This window comes from Microtus oregoni, unplaced genomic scaffold (genome assembly GCF_018167655.1).
Source record: "Microtus oregoni isolate MIOR12 unplaced genomic scaffold, Mior012 000025F_ref0000491, whole genome shotgun sequence".
NCBI classification, from domain to species: domain Eukaryota; kingdom Metazoa; phylum Chordata; class Mammalia; order Rodentia; family Cricetidae; genus Microtus; species Microtus oregoni.
Window position 1 is genome coordinate 15,160,465 of NW_024543084.1, and position 21,605 is coordinate 15,182,069.

Consider the following 21,605-nt stretch of genomic DNA (forward strand, 5'->3'; position numbering starts at 1 on the left):
TGTGTACTTCCCCTTAACTAGTTAGTGTTTCATGGGAGACTGTGTACTTCCCCTTAACTAGTTAGTGTTTCATGGGAGACTATGTACTTCCCCTTAACTAGTTAGTGTCTCGTGAGGGATTGTGAACTTCCCCTTAACTAGTCAGTGTCTCGTGAGGGACTGTGTACTTGTCCTTAGCAGACACCTTTGAACATGGAGCAGAGCCCTGGCTTTAGTGGTTTGCAAGCACATTTCCCCCAACTCTTTCACTTCAGCGTCTCTGCGACAGGCTTGTCCAGCCTCAGCTTCACTTTCCACATAGGAGCCATGCATGATGCTGTGGGCAGCAAGTGAGGGCTGTTGCCAGGGGAAACCTAGAGCCTTGAGCTGGAAGCCCTCAGGGAAGAGGCCAAGAGAAGGGGGGCCTTCTCAGCTATACTTCCAAGTCTCCCTGCCTGCTCTGGGGACACCCGTGGAGCTGGGTGCAGCTATGTGCTTCCCTGCCCTACAGTGCCTTTGCATGCACTGTTGCTGAGGCCCAGCTGTTGGACCCTATCACTTAGAACTTTTTTTTTTAACAACTTTATTTTATGTGCATTGGTGTGAGGGTGTCAGATTCCCTGGAACTGGAATTACAGACAGGTGTGAACTGCCATGTAGGTGCTGGGAATTGAACTCAGGTCCTCTGGAAGAGCAGTCAGTGCTCTTAACCACTCCTAGAACAGGGTGTTGTAACAGAAGAGGCAAATAAATGGTTTCCTTTATTTGATCACAGAACATTGTCGTCTTCCTTTTGACCCTGTGTGGCTAAGGACATCAGAACACCCTAGCCGAAAGTCTGGAGCTGCTTCCCAGGGTGTTGTGCTGGCTTCCTGTAGCCTGACAGAAGCTGCCTGCAGTTGTATTCTCTCCTGGTGCTGTTTCAGGAACACCTCAAAGGTGCCTGTTTCTCTTGTGGCCCACAGTGGTCCCATAAAAGCCTCAAAGTGTGCTGTCTTGCTCTCAGGACCCTCACACAAGCCGTTGTCCGCACGGTGTCTGCAGATGACTCCTCCACGGCTCCTGCGGGGCTCCATACTGTGGGGGCAGTTGTTTACACATTATCAGAGGGTTCAGGAGCCTGGAAAAATCTCAAGCACAGCTCAGAGAGAGCAATTGAAAGAATATCTCATAAAGCCAGTTTAAAACAAGCTATTTAATATGTTATCTACCAAAACCCTGTTTTTTTCCCCTCAGACACATTCAAAATTCCCGAGTTGTTACCAACTCGTATCTTCCAACACTGTGAAATAATTAATCCCTTACTTAATGAGTGGTGACATCTTGAGGTTAAGCAACACACAACCCAGAGCCCAGGGGCTTCTCCCAGCACACAGACTGAGAAGCTGCGGATGGCGGATGCACCACTTCATTAAGTATCAGGAGCTCAGTGTGCCCACTCTGAGCTGGCTGCCCCTCATGGCCTGCTGCTTCTGCCCCGAGCTGCTGGCATGTCTCAGGACTGCAACTTATTCTTCCTGATTGATCACTGCAGTAGTCCAGGAAGGTCAGACTCTCTACCCAGAGATCATTGCTTGCATTGGTGGCCTGTGTTATCAAACAGGCAGAGGTGTGACCTTCATCCTGGCTCCCTGCTGGTTGTAACTGCAGTGGAGAGCTGAGGGTGACGTATGCTCAAGCTTGACTGCTGTCTCTCCTGTGTCCATCTGATGCGCTCATTCTCTGCAGCTGCACGCTGTGCTGCAGGAGCGGTGGAGGTACAGCCGGCCAGTCTGGACTAGCCCTTTGTACCCCTCCTTGAGCAGTCTGATGATGGGTGGGATCTGGAGGCCAAGGGAAAAGGAACATTGCACTCCCCTGCCCTGTGGTCTTTGAACTTGGGTTTTTACTTTAGTGCCTGGGCTAATCCCAAACTTGTAGACTAGAGATTCTCCCTTGAAGCTCCTGAGAAACGAGCTATCCTCTAGGCCTGACCACCCGTCCGCTGGCCCACTAGCATTTCTGTTGTTGAAGAGCTGGTCTGGCGCAGGTGCACAGCCCCGATGACATCTTTGGACTGTTGCTTGAAATGCATGTAGGAATATATTTTAATCACTTTTCACACCCCTGATGTCTTGAAGAGGAAAGTGTCCTGTGCTCTGAGTAACTTAGCTCAGAGGCTGTCTCTGAGCAACCATCTTATTGCCCTTACTGGCGGTTACAGCCCCTTTCCCTGTGCTCGCTCCCCCAAACTGTCTGAGATTTGTCAGTGGATTTCCTCATGGAAGCTGTAGGGCTCCCATTAACACTTTAAGGCCAGAGTAGTCCCAGATCTCCGGGGCTTGTCTCATTGCTGACAGTGATGGTGATAGCGAGGCTGTGCATAGGCCATGGGGCCAGCGTGTGAGCATGTGCAGAGCTCTTCTGCTCTCTGCAGAGTGGGCTTGAGCTGCAGCTTAAGCAGATGGAGGGCGGGGGCTTGGCTCAGAGTGAGTCTGAGCAATTCATGCTGCTGGCAAAAACCTACTCCTTGAGCTTTTGTGTTTGAGTAAGAATTGCCTCCATGGCACAGCAGGGAGGAGCAAGGGGAAGGGTGAGGAAGCCGTGTCTTAAGTCGGGCTTACTTCACAAAGGCAAAGATTAATAAGCTGTCCTGGGCTTTTGCTTTTGTGTGTCCTGTAAGTGATCAGTCATTGCTGAGACTGGCACTGGCCGTCACCAGCAAGAACCCTGATGGCAGTGGTCAGTGGAGTGTAGGCAGAGGGAACTTGGTGCTAAGGACGGTGGCCTTGGGCTTGAGGCCTGGCTTCTTCACTTACAGGCTGAGTCTGTCTAGCCTTCACCAGGCCAGATCCTTCATCCCAGACACATCTCTAAGGAGCCTGTGAGATGAAGCGGAAGAAATGGCACAGTGGCGGCACCTTCAGCAGACATTGACAGTTGCGGTGGTTCTCGTTGTTTCTGGGTAGTTTCAAAACTATCAAAGGAGGGCTGGAGAGATGGCTCAGTGGTTAAGAGCATTGCCTGCTCTTCCAAAGGTTCAATTCCCGGCAACCACATGGTGGCTCACAACCATCTGTAATGAGGTCTGGTGCCCTCTTCTAGCCTGCGGACACACACACAGACAGAATATTGTATACATAATAAATAAATAAATATTTTTTAAAAAATTATCAAAGGAATCAGCTGGGGGCAGGTGTGAGCAGTCTCTGGCCTTCTTGGGGGTTTAGTCTTAAGATTTGAAAAAGTTTTAATTCTGTATATTCATGTGTGTCTGGGAGGGCGGGGGTTGGTTATGCACATGTGTGTAGAGCCTGAGGAGACTAGACGATGGAATCAGATCCCCTGAACCTGGGTTTGCGGGCAGTTGTGAGCCAGCTCGTATGGGTGCTGGGAGCCAAACTCAGGTCGTCTGCAAGAGCAGCATATGCTTGCTTTTAGCAGCAGAGCTCCCTTTCCGATTCCCTTTTAGAGATGGTTTCGAATTTATTGTCAACCTCATACATGTCTAGTGTTTTTTGTTTACATCTGCTCCATCTCTTCTATCACCGTCCCTTCTGGAACCCTTTTCCTCAGCATATTTCCTTCCTTTCATGTCCTTCATTTTATTTATTTTTTCTCTTAGTCTCTCTGTGTGTGTACACATCACACCTGTCTGTGCTAGGGTGAAGTTGTGAAGGTCAGAGGACAACTCTTCGTTGAATCCATTCTCTCCTTGTACTGTGTGGCTCCCAGGGATGAGGTCAGATTGTCAGGTGTGTAGCAGTCACCTTTACCTACTGAGCCATCTTACTGGCCCTTAATTTTATCTTATCTATTATTTGTATGTGTGCACATGCATGCATACATATGCAAGGGAGAGGGAGAACATGTGTGAGCCACAGCGCTCCCATTGAGGGGAGTCAGGAGGATACTCTTGAGGAGTTTGTTTTTAATCTCAGACCGTGGATTCTAGGAATCAAACTCAGGCCCCCTTTAACCTCCTGACCAGCCCCCAGCAGAAAGTAGTTAGGCTTGCCTGTGTGACATGGTGTGGGGCTTTTTCCAGAGCCATTGGCAACTAGCCGGTGCTGTTCCCTCTCCCCAAGTAGCTGCCATCCGTGTTTTGGTCTTTTTGGTCACCGTGGCTTGAGGGAGGGTGGCAGTCTAGGGAAGGGCAGCAGCACCCCCTGTAGCAGCTGTGTGTTAACTCTTGACCTGGGGGCATTGGCAGGAAGACACCTTCGCCAGGCTTCGGCCTCCACTTGTGGCCCATTTCCTCTGGGCAGGAGAAGAGTCTGGTGGGGGGACTCTAACTCGGGGAGCCCTGGAGCTGTGGCCATGCTGCTTGTTCCCCTCCTGGCAGGGGCTCCAACCTCCACAGCTGGACCTGGGCCAGATTTCCTAAGAATCCTTGAATTTATGCCAGGTGGTGGTGATGGCAGCACATGCCATTAACCCCAGCAGGGGCAGGCGATCCTGAGTTCTGCAGACCAAGTTCTGAGACAGCCAGGGCTACACCGAGAAACCCTGTCTTGAAAACAAAGTAAAATGCTTTAATTAATGAAGCTCTGGCCACTTTGGTGCTCCCTGGGCAGGAGCCTCTGCCCTAAAGAAGCTCCAGATGAGGAGAAGGATGCACAGGTCAGGGGCGGGCGTGTGTACTTACAGTGGAGTAGGGCTGGAACTGAGGGCTCCTGGCTCCCTCTGGCCTGCTCATTCTTTGACCATATTTTGCTACTGCAGTGTAGCAGAGTCAGAAATAGCCAGCCAAGCCTTCACAAACTAGGACTCCCATGAGAGCCCAGGGAGCAGCAAGCTGTCAGCCTCCTAAACTCCCAGGAAATCTTTGGAAGAAAAGAAAGGGAGGCTTGGGATTCCAGGTTGTAACCTGCTGCCTGCTGCTCCTCTCATGATGCTGGGAGGTTTCACCTTGCGGCTGGTCCTCTGCGCTGTGCCCTGACTCATCAATTCCATATAGCAGGTTGCACTGTTTCCAGGAGAGCCTGGGCTTGCTAGCAGTCCCAGGTTCACATTTTGTTCCAGTAATACTAGACTCTGGGTTTCTGCCAGTCATTGTGGCCACCTTTGATGCAGGCTAGCCCCATGTAATCCTGACAGGATTCTGATCAACTTGGAACAGCATCCAAGTACTGAGCTGTTTGCTGCCTGTATTACCTTGCCGATTACCCCATTGACCCTATGGGTAGATATTATTGTTCCTACCTTAACAGATGGACAAACTGAAGTTCAGACAGAGGGTAGATGACTTGCTTAGTATCACATGAGTAGAACTGGCAGAAGAATCGAGGTTTAAACCCTGGACGTACAACTCCACTGTGCCTATGTGTTTTGTGTTCTTCTGTCCTGTTCCACCTCCACTTACACACTTGCAGGAGTGGCTAGAGAGAACTGGCTAACAGGGTTGAGGCCTGAGGGGCCTGGTCCCTGCCAGCAGCAGTGCTAACTAATGCCATGGTGTTAGCAACGATGTCTTCATGACTGCTTTAGGAAATGGCCTGGAGCTCTTCACATTCTTCCAAGACCAATTTGTCAGCCCTGGGAATGCTGGGTAACATGGCAATGTTCTGTAGCGAACCGTCGGTGTGAGGGTGCCAGGCACACAGGCTCAATTAGAGCTCTGTTTGTAGCCTACCTCCTTTCAGAGAGTGTCTGTAGCTGGAGGTGTGGCCTCATGGCATGTGATGGGGGGAAGGGGTGCCACCGTGTCACTTTGTCTAACTCCATAATCAGCCCTTGGATCTCCAGGGCTCAGCCCTTCCTCACACCCCCTCCTGCCCCGTGTCCTTCATAGTTCCCCATGGGACTCCTACCTAGTCTCTGCCACAGTGTCTGGCTGAACCTGCTGCTTGCTATCTTGACCACACCCAGTCACTGTACGCCTGGGGGGGCGGGCATTCAGTCAGCTGGGCTCTTACTGTTGGTTTTCTCTGTTAAAACCCTCAGAACCGGTAACGACAAGTTCACAGTCTTGTATCTTTACTTTACTTTCTGTCTACCCCTGTTGCCAGCCTCCCCAAGGTCTAGCATGCTGAGCCCCCCTCTCTTCCACAGTAGGGCCCATTGGTTCCTTCCCTGCCTGCCTGACTCCCCTGGAAAACCCTGCCTCATCCTCTGTCATCTTGTCCCTTTCCCAGCACCCGGGACTCTGAGAAGGAAAGCAGGACACCCCCTGCCAGGCAGTCACTTCTCCGGGTGCAAAGCTTCCATCTTCAGGACTCCTTCATCCTGCAGAGTTTGGAAGAGAACTTGAGAGCACTAAACACTTTATGACCTTTTAGGAAAAGAGAAAATTAGTGGTTGCCCTGGGTGACAAGGTGTAATGCCCTCAAGCTTTGGCTGGCTCTACTGCAGAGTGTGGTGGGACCTGGCCCTGTTGTGGAAACAAGATTGGGGGGGGGGGGGTGCATGTGGGCAAAACCTAAGCTCTAGGATAGTCTGATTCACCTTGTGTGTCTCAAATTTAGCATCTATCCTCAGTGACACCCCTCCCAGCCTCTGAGTGTCCCCGACAGCTGGGATGATACTGCAACTGCCCAGAGCACTGTTTGTACCCAATGCCTGGTGCAAGTCAGGACTTGGTCAACTAGTATTGACTGGACAAACAAAGGGTGAGAACCAGAGAGCTTGTTTAAAAAAAAATAACAAAAAAAAAAACATGATTCTCAGAGATGCAGAGTCGGTCGAGAATGTTGGGTGATCTGCCAGTTGTCACCTCCCTTGCTTGCTGGGTGTGTGTACTTGTTCCTACATGCATGACTACACACACACACACACAAGCACACACGAAAGGCCAGTGTGTCTCTGGACTTTGGAAGTCTCTGGAAAGACTGCCTCTCAGAAGACCTGGCAGCACCCTTAGTTGACAATCACCTTGATGACTTAGGGTTCCTGGAATCTCTGTGGGCATCCTAAGCTTCGTTCCCCCACTCATCATGAGCCAGAGGGGAAGGGAAGAAGAAATTTGAATGTCTGCCACCCACAGTCCCATTCTTAAACTGAGTCAGTAATTGAATGCTGTTAAGCAAAATTAATTTGTCTCCTGCAGAAGGCGATGATGAATGAAAGGGTTGCTAATCGGGGAGGGAGCCAGGCTACTCTCTGTGGTCATCAATATTTCATAGCTATAGGCAGTGTCAGGAAGCTGGGTGTCCCGGTGTGGCTGACCTTGAGCGTTCTTGAAGGGAAAGCTTAACCAAGGAGCCTGATTTCCAAGGACTTAACTCTGAAGCCTGTAAGGGAAATGGAAGTGAGGTTTCCCGAGTACACCTGAGAGTTGTTTGCATTTGCCCCTGTGAGAGGCCCTCAGATGGGTGTGTGGGCCACCCTGGTCTGCTTCTGGCGGAGGGGGCAGCTGTCCCACAATGCAGTGCAGGGCTGGAGATGTTAGCCCTGACCCTTGTCTTTACTGAGATCCCATCCATAGTATCCATTTCTGACTAGAGTGGCCCAGCTCCTGAGTGAGGTGTCGCCCCAAACAGTTGAGAGATTGATGGCATCATGCTACTGGCCAGGTACTCAATTTGTTCCTTTTCTTCTCTCTCTCTCTCTCTCTCTCTCTCTATCTATCTCTATCTCTATCTCTCTATCTCTATATATATCACTCTCTGTCTCTGTGTGCGCACACGTGTGTGATTATCACCTCTGCACCCACAGAGTATACAGATACAGAAGGGACATATATATGATTTTAAAAATCATGTCCCTTCTGTATCTGTATACCCTGTGAAGTTCAAGCACAGCACTTCAAACTGCTTAGGGCTGAGGAGGGGTTTTTGCCTCATAGCAGCCTGGCCCACATAGTAAGACTTTGTCTCCATATGGACGAATGGGAGTAGGTGGCAGGACAGGTGGTCGGTGATTGGATGAAAAAAAAAAGGTTAATGCACTTTTTATTCTCTTCTTTGTAGCTGCCATTAACTTAGCAAAGCTGAAGCTTTTCAGACATTACTACGTCTTGGTGAGTAAAACACAAAATTAAGTCTATAAATAAGATCAGTGTGCGGGCCTGGTGACAGCAGCCACCACACCTGGACCCACCAGTGGCCTCACAACCTCACGTCCCCTCTCCTAAAGTGGCAGTGAAAAATCTGGGTTGCTGCTTTTAAGCCTTAGTGTTAGAAGTGTCTTTAAATACTTAGGAAAGTAGCACATACACTTCGTGGGAAACCAGAACTGCAGGAGTGTGGGAGTGACTGTGGGTGTGGGTGGGTGTGTGGGTATGTAGTGTCCAGGGTAGTATGTGATCCCCAAGTTCTAGGCCACATCCAGTCATTCCTGACTTGCCCTTTCTGCCCACTTAGGAATATGGGTTCACCCTTGTGCTTTTCTTCAGGCTCCCTACAAAATTTTTGCCTGTTCACCACTCTCTCCGTTTGCCAGGCAGGAGCTAGTTGTATTGCAGTGATATGTCCCTTAAAAACAGAAAGTTGAGGCTGGTTTTGTGTTCCATTGCTTCTGCCTCCCAAGTGCTGGGATTAAAGGTGTGCATCATTGTGTCCAGCAAGTCAGTGGTGAACATAAAGCCTTGTGTAAATGTAGCCCCATAGCCCCGTGGTGTGAGCACATATTTCCTTGACTCCCACAAGGAAGCTTGACAGCTCTGCTCGAGCAGATGTTCAGACGTTGGAGGTGGCAGCAGAGAAGCAGGGCAGACACCCATCAGCTGCTGCTCTTGTCCTTGCTCGCCCCTTCTCATTGTCTGTTTTGTTTATACGGATCTTGTGTCACCACAGAGCACTTCCTGATGCCTATGACGATATAGAGAAGTGGTTCTTTGGCAAGGCCAGAAGACACTGGACCTGTACTTCCTGGCCTGCAAGCCTAGCCAACCCTAACCTGGTCTGGTGTTCAGTATGGCCTCATCACAGGGAGAGAAGGTGTTAGTGGCTTGGGCGTGTGGTTCCATATGTCCTGGAGTTTGGGCCTCAGTTGCTCACTGTGTCATCCACGTGCTCCCCATGGGACTGTTTCGCTGTAGCTACTGGGAACTGCTCCCAGGCCTGGGGGTAAAAACAGTGCCCTTGGAGACTGACACCAAATGACCTGCATGTGGGTAGTGAGAAAGGTTAGAACAGCCATACAAAGGGGCTAGTCTCCCAGGGCAGGTCTGGTCAGTGTCTTAGCCACCGTGAGGAAGACATGTAGAGCAGAGCCTCCAGCTTTCCTTGCTGAATTGGTAACCAGGGCTATAAGACCACATCTTTTCCTTCTGGGAACTGTTTTCTGCTTTGGAGGTAATTAGTGGCAGAAAGCAGTACTCTAATTTTTGATGTCCTTCTTCTGTAGATTGTGTGCTACATTTACTTCACCAGGATCATCGCCTTCCTTCTCAAGTTTGCCGTTCCATTCCAGTGGAAGTGGCTCTACCAGGTCTGCAGCTCTTGGGGGGCAGTTTGGAATTTATATCTGAGGATCATGTCTTGGGCATAGCTTAAGATTGCATCTGACTTTCCTGAGGATGACTGCTAAGACCTTCCGTCTCCTCTGCTCTCCAGATACAGTGATCTGTGTGCCTAGAAGAGCTGTTGGGTTACATGAGGGATCTGGATGTAATTGCATTATTGATTAATTCTAAGTCTTTGAGGAGAAAAGCCTCAAGCAGAGCAAGTGAGATTCGCTCTGTGTAATTAGAATGTATCCACCTTCGCCTTCAGTCACAGAGCCTGAGCGGTTTTGAATTTAGTTCTTCATGATTTGGTGATATGTTTTTTAATTTTGGGTTTTTGAACCTATTACTTTTATTATAATTATGAATTATCTTCATAAGATACTAGAACTAGTCATGGGTCACCGAGTGCTACTGTGCAGTCGGGCCTTTGTTCTTGGGACTGGAGAGGTGACTCAGAGGTCAAGAGCACTTGCTGTTCTCCCAGAGGACTCACAGTCAGTTCCCAGAAACTACATAGGGTGGGCAACTCACAATGGTTTGTAACTCCAGCCCCAGTGGAGCCAACACTGTACAGGTGTGCAACACATGTAGACATACACACATACACACAGATAAAAAGTACAATGAAAGTCTTTTTTTTTTTTTAAAGAAGGATTAATTTACTAGAACCCCCACCCCACGCCCCAGCTGGGCAGATGGCTCAGGTGGTAAAGGGTCTGCTGCCAAGACTGATGACCTGAGTTTGAACCCCCAGGACCCACATGATGGAAGGAGAAATTGCAGTTCCATAAGTAAGTTGTCCTCTGACCTCCACACTCAACTCCACAGTGTACACACACATACACACACACACACACACACACACACACACACACACACACACTATATTAATGAAAAAGAAAGAACAAGTAGGACAGAGAAAATATAAAATGAACCAATGTGATGGAAGACTATAACCCATTATTTGAGAAGCTGAGGCAGAAGGTAGTGGGTTCAAGGCCAGCCTCATCATAAAAAAAAGTGGTTCCCGTGGATATGCCTCATTGTCCCCTCTGGAGCTGTTGCTGTTGATGGAGCATGTAGACTGAAGCATGTTTAGTTCCCTTGCTTTCTGAAGAGCAGTGTTGCTAATTCTTTTATTTTGGGGTGGATTTTAAATTTGCAGCTCCTGGATGAAACAGCCACACTGGTGTTCTTTGTCCTGACGGGGTATAAATTCCGCCCGGCTTCAGATAACCCCTACCTGCAGCTCTCTCAGGAGGAAGATGACCTGGAGATGGAGTCTGTGTAAGCTCTCCCTCCTTCCCTCCCTCCTTCCCTCCCTCCCTTCCTCCCTCCCTCTTTCCCTCCTTCCTCTGAACTGAAAGGCATGGTGTGCAGTGAGTCCCCTGCTCTCAGCATCCTGCAGCTTAGAGGTGGTACCTCTATTTTTAGCAGAAGGACACGGACACTGGAGCCCCTGGTGTGCTTAGCTAGTTTGAAGTGCAGTGTGTGCCAGCCATTGCTCAATCTTGTCAGAGAAGATCTAGAACTTTCCATCCTGTTAAGTGTCACTGGAGCAGCTCCCAGTAACCCAGTGGCAAGAGTTTGGAAATGTTCTGGGCCAGTTTAGAGCTGCTGTCAGGCTGCAAGCATTGCTATTAGTGTTTGAATGACGTCTTCTGAGTCACCACAGGTTGACAGCATCTGAGTCACAGGGTTAGGAACTACGGGCCCTATTTTCAGGAAAGGGTCATTTGCCAGATGGGTCATCACCGTGCCAGCTCTGACTCTGAGGAGCTGGGCTGTGTGTGTGGTGGTCAGCTCAGGACAAGACTCCCTGGCCCTGCCCCATTGCCTTTATCCCCTCCAGCTCAAAGGCTGAGGCCCAGGCTGGGCTGGCAGACACATGAGGCCTTAGGGTGGCTCTTTGTGCTAGCTGCTCCAATAGGGCGGTGAGTGCAAGGTGGATCCTGGCCCAGACCCTGACCATGTCTTATCCCACCCACCCCCCCCCATGAGAAATACTTTTTCCACACAGTGGGAGGAGCCGGAGGGCCTCCAGCTGAACCTTTTGCAGAGGTAGTAGAGACTTTGCAAATGGCCTTTGAAAGAGGCACAACACAAGTCAGCCAGTAGCCCTCCTACTCCTCCCTGCAAGGTGCTAGATGCTTGGCTAAATGGCGAGGTCATAGTGTCCTCTGATGCATGGAACTGTGAACGGGCCCCTGTGTTTCTTCCTAGACCATTGTACCTTGGAAAGAGGATGCATGTGTCTTTGTGGCAATGGTTTATTTTGTTTTTGGAGACAGGGTGTCACTGTGTATCCTTGGATGGCTATGTGAACCAGGCTGGCCTCAAACTCACAGAGGCCTCTGCTTCCTGAGTGCTGGGATTAAAGGGGTGCGCTACCGTGCCTGACTTTCATGGCAATGTTTAAAGTCTGACTTTGGTGTCAGTCTGAGAGTGATGAACTTTATATAGACAGCAGGTTTCAGTGTGTTTGAAACTTGGGAGGGAAGTGGAGGTGCAGAGACTCCAGCCTTGTAACTAGAGTGCACATTCTACTGTCTGGCAAGGCATAGCCCAGGGGGAAGGTTGGAGATGGAGGTATAACCCCTTGGTGCCCTCAGTTTACACCCCTGTGACAAGGAACCAGAGCTCAGGCCATGCTGGGGCTCGGTGGAGCCACACCATGACAGTGACAGGAGCGCTGCAGTGGCAGGGGCTGCATGCCCAGTGGGTACACAGGCTTATGTACTTAGGGCGCTGGCATCACCAGTGCCTCAGTGCAGTCTGGGCTCTGAGGGACGCTCTAAGACTGCCTTAGCTTAGTGAGGACACTGGAATGGGACCCCTGGGACATAGAATAGGGCTGAGCTCACGGACAGACCGTATCTAATATACACAAGACATCTAAGGAAGGAGGGAAGGAGGCCAGCTGGGAAAGGGGAGCTGCTCAGAGAGTTCTGGAGAGTGAGAAGCTATGGGGGCAGAACAGACCCATGGGGGTCCTACCACCTGTCTCCTGCCACTGGTGGTGCGCTCTCAGAACAGGAGAATGGCACAGCACCTGGGCTGCCATCCTTCTGCTCAGGAAGACAGCAGGCTTGCTCTTTGTGTTAGCTGCTCCACTAGGGTGGTGAGTGCAAGGAGGCACCTCTTAAGTCCTCCACGAATAACTCGTGCCAGAGGCAAGCGGGGCTCTGGCCTCAATGTTCTAGAAAGTCTTTAGCTCTCTAAGGCAATTCTTCTGTAAGAGCAACTAGGCCTGACCTACCACAGATAATGTAAGAACGGTGTCCTGTGGCCTCGGCCTTCCTTTGCACACCCTCAGAACAAGTCCACGGTCTTCTAACAAGCCTCACGAGTGGGTGCCCCTCCCCGACTTGTGTGACCATGTCCTAGGTAATTTCCTTGTCTTGTTTTCTTCTGTGTAGGAGAAGCTTCCATCCTTGTGCTGGCCCAGGCTTGCCTGTGGAGCCTGTGTGGCCATCATCCTTTAAGGCCTATGGTTTTTCTGTTCAGCCTGTGAAAGAAGTTACCGGGGCTTGCTTTCTCTTCTTGTCTCTTTTACATCTCTCCTTGAGTCTACCAGTTTTGGTTACAAACTTATTGTTAAAAATGAAAGAAAAAAAAAAAACCAGTAAGTTGAAAAGTACTGGGTGACATTTTACTAACTAGCATTGTCAGTGTCTGCCATGCTCCGTACACCCTTACTGTGTCTGGTTGCTCCTGACCTGGGTTCTGTATAGGGGAGATGGGAAGGGCCTAAAGTCTCCCCAAGCTCCCACTCCACAGGGAGGCAGAGAATCTGATGCCCAGGATTCTCATAGCTAGGCCTCTCACAGTGTAGCCCCTAAGTATGTCTTAGGCAAAGAAACAGATGTGTCCATGGCAGCTTCAGCCAAGCTGTCTGCTTGTAGCCTGCCGTGATGGACAAGCTGTGATCATGGACTTTGGATTTGGGGAAACACAGGGGCAAATGTGGAGCTGGCAAGGGTCCCCAGCAGCCTTCTGCTCTTGTCACACTATTGGCTGGCCCTCTGGGATGTGATGCTCAGACCTGCTGAGGAGCTGTGACCCCCAGAAGGGTGCACTAGAGTTCCCTCCTGCACAGGGGTCCATGAGAACAGACTGGCGGCTGTGGTGTGGGCTACTGGACAGATGCTAAGAGCGTGCATGGGAACAGAGCTGTGCTCCGTGTGACCCTGTGTCCCGCCTGAGGCTTTAGGGTGTTAGTCAGCTCCACACCCAGGCCAGCAGCAGGACTGGGTAGTTGTCTAGGCTCAGAGGGTGAGTGAGGTGAGTGACCATTTCATAGACCCAACGTGTGTCCCTCAGCTGTTCCTCTTGGTACCACTGCCCCTAGTCCACAGGGGCTGATGTTCTCACCTTGCATTCTCTCCTTTCTACACATCCTCAGGGCTGCAGGATCACCCTAGAGTGCTTGTCAAGTATAGGCTCTGTTGCTGCTCAGAGGGAGGCCACAGCCCTTAGAGGGGTGAAAGCAGCCACCCAGGCCCAGCAGTGCAGGTGGGCACTAGCAGCTGTCTGATGACACTTAGCTCTTAGGGACACAGCTCTTGGAAGCCTGAGCTGAAAGAGGATGAAGCTGACCAGCTAGGTGAAGAGCAGGAAGGGGGTGGGGGTAAGATAATTGTGCAGAAGAGCTGCGCCAGGCAGCAGCAGCATGGAAGAGAAGCTGAGGGCTTCTTGCAATGGCGGGGGAACACCAGACCATGAGGAAGCAGTGTTAACTGTCCACAGGGCAGGGTTTTGAGCCCCGAGCCTGTGGTTCTGTCCTGTACCTTGGGAGTGACTGTGTGTAGCTGCTGCAGGTGTCCGTCCACTACTTAGCTTTCTTTTCTGAATGTCCCATAACCACAACAATGATATGAATATGGTCTATAATTTCTGGCCACTGTGGTGAAAGAGAGAAAAATTCACATTGGCAGTGATGACAGCTTGCTTGGAGACATGAGGAATCTTCTTTTTCCTCGTGGTGGTTCTGGTTTTTGTTTTTATTTTTCTTTTGGTTTTTCGAGATAGGATTTCTCTGTGGTTTTGGAGCCTGTCCTAGAACTAGCTCTTATAGACCAGGCTGGTCTCGAACTCACAGATATCCACCTGCCTCTGCCTCCCGAGTGCTAGGATTAGAGGCGTGCACCACCACCGCCCGGCTAGTTTGTTTTTTGTTTTTTTGGGTTTTTTTTGGATTTTTCGAGACAGGGTTTCTCCATAGCTTTTGGTTCCTGTCCTGGAACTAGCTCTTGTAGACCAGGCTGGCCTCGAACTCACAGAGATCCGCCTGCCTCTGCCTCCCAAGTGCTGGGATTAAAGGCGTGCGCCACCACCGCCCAGCTTCTCGTGGTGGTTCTGGAAGGGAAGATTTCTCTTTATACTTAGGCTTAGAAAGGTCAGTGGCCTGCCAGCACCACATAGCATACCACACAGCGTCACACTAGCGGGAGGAGGCCAGGTTTCTACCTTGGCCTACAAGAAGCTTTCTGCAGGGTTACAGATTCCGCAACATTTTGACTTCTCTTATTTTTCAGAGTGACAGCATCAGGAGTAATGGAGAACATGAAGAAAGTCAGGAAAGTGACCAATGGTGCTGTGGAGCCCCAGGGTGACTGGGAGTGCACCGCATGATGGGCTCCACTCTGAGGATGCACTGTCAATGAGAACAGCCTAGTCACAGCCCTGTCGTGAGCAAGCGTCTTCCTGACAGTGTGGCATCTCCCAACAGTGACACTCCATACACACAGCACAGCTCAGTGCGTGGACATCTACTTATGTACTCTTAGAAAACCTGATTGCGGTGGGCTCCAAGCAGCTAGGACTGCCCCTCAGGGAGGATAGGAGCAGAGAGGAGGGGTAAAGGAGAGTCCATCTGGGGTCTCCACAGGGGAACCCCAGTGGCTGCCACTCAGAAAGGCTGTGGTGGTGGGAAGGGCAGGCTGCTGCTGCTCACAGGGCTTTGGAGGCTGAGGGTGTGGCTCACTGCTTGGCCAAGCCTTCATGAGGCTTGGGTTCAATCCTGGTACCAGGGTGGGGGGAAAGTAGTTACTTTGGGATGTAGGCAGGTGTCTACCAAGAACACAAAGAAGAGAGAGATTGCCTTTGGGGAGCAGCAGCGACAGAAATGAATGGAATTACTTTAGAAAGCCAAATAGTCACCCTAGGTGGTTGGAAGCACCTGTCCAGGGCCACTGACCCCAAGCACCACTCTAAATGTTGTTCCCTCTTCTAACTAGAGGCCAGCTGTGAGGGCCCATTGCGTTGCTGTCCAGGCCACTGCCAGCACCGCAGCCCTGTTGGTGAAATGGTTGTCTCTAGCATGTGGGAAGGGGAGAGGAGCCTTGAGGCTCCAGAAGTGCTCCCCAGACTCCAGGCCCTGCCTCTCCAGAGCAGCTGCCTGCCTTCCTCTCCTTACTTACCCCTGTGTCTTCTGATCAGCATCAGAGAAAACAGGAGAGTGTTCCTTTAGGAGTCACTGGGTGCCGGAAGGGCTGCAGCCAAGCAAATACTTAGAGAAAGACTTGTTCCACATCTTGCATGGGCCAGGCAGGGACTTCTGAGCCCCAACCATATTCCAAGCATGTGTGAAGGAAGTGAGCACAGCTGAGCTGCTCATGCTCAGAGACCTGAGGCAGCGAGGTCTGTTCAGAGCCTGGGCAGGAACACCGGCGACTGCCTGCATGGGACAGTGCTGCAGGAGAGGCGAGCTCGGAAGGCATGTGACCCAGGGCACAGGCGACCAGCTCGGCACCTGAAAGCGGCTTAGTGCCCACGACTTGTCGGTGAGTCACAACTTCAAGGAACGGGCTCTCCGGGGTGACAGCCACTACCTCCCATTTGCCTTCAGCGAGAAGACACCTCTTCTACTGTCCAGGGGTGAGCAGGTCCCTCTCCACCACAGCTGGTCTATCTGGAGAAAGGTAGCTAGGCCTGAAGGATCTTTTCCTCCTTTTTTGCTTTGTTCTTGTTTATTTGTTTAAGGTATGTGATGGGAAGGGAGTTGGAGAGGAGATGGGCATAGTTTTAAATGCTTTCTTTTCTGCACATAAGAGCTTGGCCAGCCCTGCAGAAGCTTGTTCCTGTGGTGACATCTAAGCCTGGCCCTCAGAGGGCGGGCTGCTGCTTCCCTGCAGAAGACATTGTTGAGTAGGTGCTAGACTCACAGAAGGTGAGGGCCTTCCCAGGCAGGGTTTTTATGAGGAGCCTCAGCTGTAGATTTTAATAAAACTGTTGAGTGGCGAGAGCAAGTGGGGAACTGTGTACCACCTAGCCCACTGGCTTCCCTGCGTGACCATAGGGACAGTCTGGTCCTTCCACAGCGTGGGTGCACAGGCAGGAAGGTGGGAAGTCTGGAATGATAGGATCAGAAGCCTAACATGGGGCTGGGAAGACTGGCCCAGAGAGCTCAGGCCATGGAAAGGGAACTTGTAGCTCTTTATCCTGCACTGTAAATGCGTCTCATCTCCCTATCTTGAGAGCTGTGGGCAAGCATTCGGCGGTGTCCTTGGGTAGAGGAGTATGGTTGGAGTCCAGTGCTGCCCAGTTGCCCCAGCTCACCAGCTGCTCTCTGCAGCTTGAGTCTCAGCCCACCTGGCTGCACACAACCGTGAAGCCCTTGTGTGGAGAGACTGAGCAAAAATGGGGTGCACAATGCACTGCCACTGTCCCCCCCCCCCACCTCTGCTTTGCCTGTGTGAGGTGTCCGTGCTTCCTTTAAGAGTGCTGTGGACTGGAAGCTGTAGGTTGTGACATTTAATAAAGTGTGGATTTTGTTAGAAAATTATTTTTTGACCATCAGGAGCAAGTGTTAAGCTCTGAGCCCTTAGTTCTTAACAGTGTCAAGGACTCAGTCAGCTCTTACATTTGACTAGCAGAGTTCTCTGTTCATTCTCTCTGGAGAAACAGCTTACTCCAGGGTCAAAGATCCTGCCTCACACCAGGTCTATGTCTGTCCAGTTTTCCTTCAGAAACCACTTCGGAATAAATGCCTACGTGTCTCCACTCTCCAACCTCTGCCTGCTCAGCCAGCCAGGGCCGCACAGCTCCTTAGGTGCTTGTGGGCTTTCTGCTCTTCTTGACCCTTGGGTCTTCCTTCCCCTCCTCTCCTCTCCCCTCCCCTCCTTCTCCTTTCCCTTACCCCCTGCACCACTGCCCCACCCCGGCGACCTTGCTTTCCCATTGACTCCCTTAGCCCGCCCTGGCATACTGACTGCAGGCCTGGTGCACTGCAGCATTGTCTGCTGGCAGCTGGCTGCAGGGTGCGCTTTCTGCCCCGAGAGCGCTAACTATGCAAACTAACACTGGATTGCTGCTCTGTACCACATGGTGGGCTCCCCATACCTCAATGCCTGTTGGCTCTTGGAGTGGAGTCCAAAGCCAGTCTTTGCAGAAGGGGAAGCGCGTCAGAGATTTCTGTGTTTATTTTCGGTGGCCTCTGGTCACCTCCCTTGTCTATCCCAAAGTGTGTTCCTCGAGGAAGCATTAGTCTGATGAGCTTGCTGGCCCAGTTCCACATACCCAAGAGGACAGCTGAGCATTTCAGCCTCCCTCTGCCAAGCTGCTGATCCGCACAGGAAGATCCTAGACCCCGGCCCCAGCCCTGCTCTCACACTCCACTGCCCACCTCAGCTTGTGCTGGCTGTGACCTGCCTGGGCCCAGCATTTCACGGTGCCGCCCAGCGACCCACCCTGCCCACTGCTGCTGCCTTTCCTCTCTAGAGTTGGGTGAGGACTTTATTTGTATCCCTTGGTTGAAAAGGTGTTAATTTAGAACAGGCCAGTGTTCTCGAAGATCTACCCTTTACTCCAGCTTTCCAAGGCTGCCCTGGTATAAACCTGTAAAATACATTCATAGGAGTCTTGCTCATATGTGTACCACCTAGAATGTGTTCATAGGTCGTAGGCCAAGAAGTCTCCCAATACCCTGGGGCCTCTTCTGTCCTGTAGGATGTGTTTCATGCTTTAAGAACATCATAAATTGGGGCTGGAGAGATGGCTCAGAGGTTAAGAGCACTGCCTGCTATTCAGAGGTCCTGAGCTCAATTCCCAGCAACCCCATCGTGGCTCACAACCATCTGTAAAGAGATCTGGTACCCTCTTCTGAGCTACAGGCACACATGCAGACAGAACACTGTATACATAATGAATAAATAAATCTTTAAAAAAATATAAATTTAGGTGCCCCTCTACCTGGGCAGGGGTCCACCTCCCTGCTTCCCAGAACTATAAAGAGACTTCACCAAGGGACAGGACCGGCTTGGGAGCAGACATGATCATGTTATGTCGGGATCTGGCATGATTCTGACAACAAGGAGATTGCAGATAGGCCACTGGGGAAGGCACACAAGTTCCTGGTGTGTCTGTAAAGAGCAAAGTGAGACAGATTCACTCCCACGACAGGATGCTGAGTCTGTGCCATAGACGGGGAGCTGGAAGGCCAGCCTTAGCATCCATGCACTGCCTCCCTCTGCAGAGGCCAGATAGCCTGTCCACACAAGAGAGCTTTCTTATTCCTAGGCAGCTTTTCTAGATGACCCAAATAACAGGCGAATAACCCAGAGGACTTATCTGCAGGAGGTCTTATGGGCCTTTGTGCCTATTCAAGTTGGGCTGCCGGGGCTGGGGCCACTTAGTGATTGTAGCATTAACCACTGGCTATTCACAAGCATGGGGTATAGATGTGTTCAGGATTGCTGGACTGGCCACTGTATGGAGGCATTTCACTGCAAAGCAAACATGTCCAATAAAGATTCCATGCTGGAGCTCGTGTCTGTGATCCCAGGAAAGCCTGGTGCTCCCTGTCTGCTTTCTTGTGACTCAGTGGTTCTCACCCTTCCTAATGCTGTGATCCCTTAATACAGTCCTTCAGGCTGTGCTGACCCTGGCCATAAGATTATATTCCTTGCTACTTCATAACTGTAATTGTATTACTGTTAAGAATCGTAATGTAAATACCTGGTGTAGATGGTCTTAGGTGACCCTTGTGAAAGGGTCTTTCACCCGCAGGTTGAGAACTGTTGTGACTCCTTCTTTGTGATCTGTGCTGATTGGCTGGCTGCCTTCCATCCACTCTCGCTGCCAGTAACCCCACCTGGCAAAGCTCTGCCACCAGGGCTATGGTACAAATGCAAACCTCTGAGGTGCAGTCATAGGAGATTCCTGGTCAGGATTCAGCACTGCTGTCACCAAAGGGGAGGTGACAACAGAGATTTGGGGCCAAGCCCCTTCTGAGACAGGCTTCCTGGTTTTCCAGAAGCTCTGCCATCATCCCCTGTGGGAATCAGACATTCGGGTCAGCACAAAGTGCTTCACTGGACGTGTTTTCAGTTGACAGGCACTGTTCATACAGTAAAAATTCTTTCCACACAGTCTGGGCTGGAAAAGTGGCTCCGTGGGTAAAGTGCCAGCCATGCAAGCGTGACATACTGAGTTTGGATTCCCAATGCCCACATGAAAACCAGCTGTGGCGGTGCCTGCCTGTAAGCCTCATACATGGGGAGCGGGAGGATTTCCAGATGCTGGTCAGTGGGCCCTGTGAGAGACCCTGCCTCAAAACAAGGTGGGGAATGGCAGAGGAGGGCACTCAGTCAAGATGTGACGTGCACATGCACAAATACACAAACACTACATACAGAAAAAAACAAAGCGTGAGAGTGGTTCTGAGGCCCCCACCCCAGAATAATGATCATTTCCCACTGCCAGCCATGCTGCCGCCTTTCAGAGCTCCCACCGCTCCCACACTGCCTCACTCCAGACTCCTGCTCAGAGCTGCTCCAGGGTGAGTGGCCACTAGGAGAGCCTGGTCTCGAGTCTGCAGACACAGAACCTGGGGAAAGCTGCCACTCTGCCCGTGCTACCCAGTCAGCAGCCAGGCCCAGATCCACGTGGAGAAAGAGTGGAGTCCGGTCCCGGCCCAGAGTGGGGGGTCTGGTTTCTACTGTACAGCTGCAGTAATGGTGGACACGCCTTGTGTTCTGCAGAGCCTCCACTGTAGCCCTTGTCAGTGATTGTTGGTTTGTAGAGGTGTCAAGAGCAAAGGACGAAAAGGAGGGGCAGTCTTGAGACCCCAGAAGGAGGGAAGGAATGGGAACTGGCATTGGTATGTAAAATGAAAAAAGATAAAAAGACTCCAGAAGGAGAGAGTGCTGAGGCAGGGGTAGCAAAGACCAATAGAGAAACAGCCCCGAGGATGAGGAAATCCAGCCATTCTCACTCCAAAGGGCACCATGTGCCCTGCAGGGTTCAGAGTTTCTGATTCTGAAGGTCGTCAGGGCCTAAGACTACCTCCCAGCAGTGCTGGACAGGGTTGAAGAGACCGTCCTTGTGTGTGGCAATGGCTCTGGTCAGGGCCTTTAACCCGGAGGTGGTCTCTAGCTGGCATGTGAACACGGACATCTAACAAGGTGTGACTACCAAAGTGTCACACGATGATGGGCAGGGTAGAGGCAGGACACAGCCTTTGTGGCCTCTGCAGAGCCCGAGTGATGTGAGGGCTGGGCCCTTCTGTCGTCTGTGTTCTCTGTGTTGGAGCTTGCTGCATTGTGGTGCCATGGTCCACGCAGCTGTCTGGCTCAGATGTGCCTTCCTCATGGGCGCTGCTGCCTTTGGGTCACTCCATCAGGAATCTGTCAGATGAACAGATCAGTAGCTATGTGCTCCTTCTGGCTCCCAAGCAAAGCACTGAGTGTGTCCTGTAAGGAGGCCATGCTGTGTGTCACCAGGTGCCCCTAGTGACATGACATTGCAGTCCCCTTGGACTTTGAGAATTCAGCCCTGGTCCCTGGTGCTGGTCTGTCTGCCCCAAGAGAAATTTTCTCAGCATCTGAGAAAGCAGAAGTGACCCACTTAGGAACGGCAAAGGCATGGCTGACCTGCATAGAAGTAAGCCTGTGCCCATTCCCCAGGCCTAGAGGCACAGCTAACAGCGTGCCTCCTCAGCTCTTCTAGGCACAGTAAAGTGACTGTATCAGTCAGCTCCAGCCGGTGGGGGCTGAGCATCACCTTCTGTGCTAACACCTGCAAGGCCAAGGCTGAGCACTAGCACCTACATCTGGCTTGCAGTGTTGGGAGACAAAAGACAGAAAGAGCCACGAGGACCTGTGTGGAGCCCCTACTGAAAGGATGGTCTCTCTGACCTGAGTGGCTTGGGCACAATAAGACATTCTTATCCTGTCTCTAGACTTCTGCCACCTGCAAGTCAGACTCCTGTCTGAGTCATCTTGCCATTCCAGATTCCTGTGCCCTTGTGGGTCCT

The 21,605-nt window shown here is 51.2% G+C and overlaps 1 protein-coding gene across 1 annotated transcript in view; it reads left to right on the forward strand.

Annotated features, from left to right (window-relative positions):
- Gpr107 (G protein-coupled receptor 107) overlaps positions 1-19,137 on the forward strand; it is a 62,606-nt gene extending 43,469 nt beyond the window's left edge. The window contains exons 15-18 of the mRNA XM_041674417.1: positions 7,869-7,918; positions 9,247-9,330; positions 10,515-10,636; positions 14,887-19,137. Coding sequence (XP_041530351.1) covers positions 7,869-7,918; positions 9,247-9,330; positions 10,515-10,636; positions 14,887-14,983 — 353 coding nt within the window. The 3' untranslated portion in view covers positions 14,984-19,137. The remainder of the gene's footprint in view (positions 1-7,868; positions 7,919-9,246; positions 9,331-10,514; positions 10,637-14,886) is intronic.
- Positions 19,138-21,605: the final 2,468 nt, after the last annotated feature.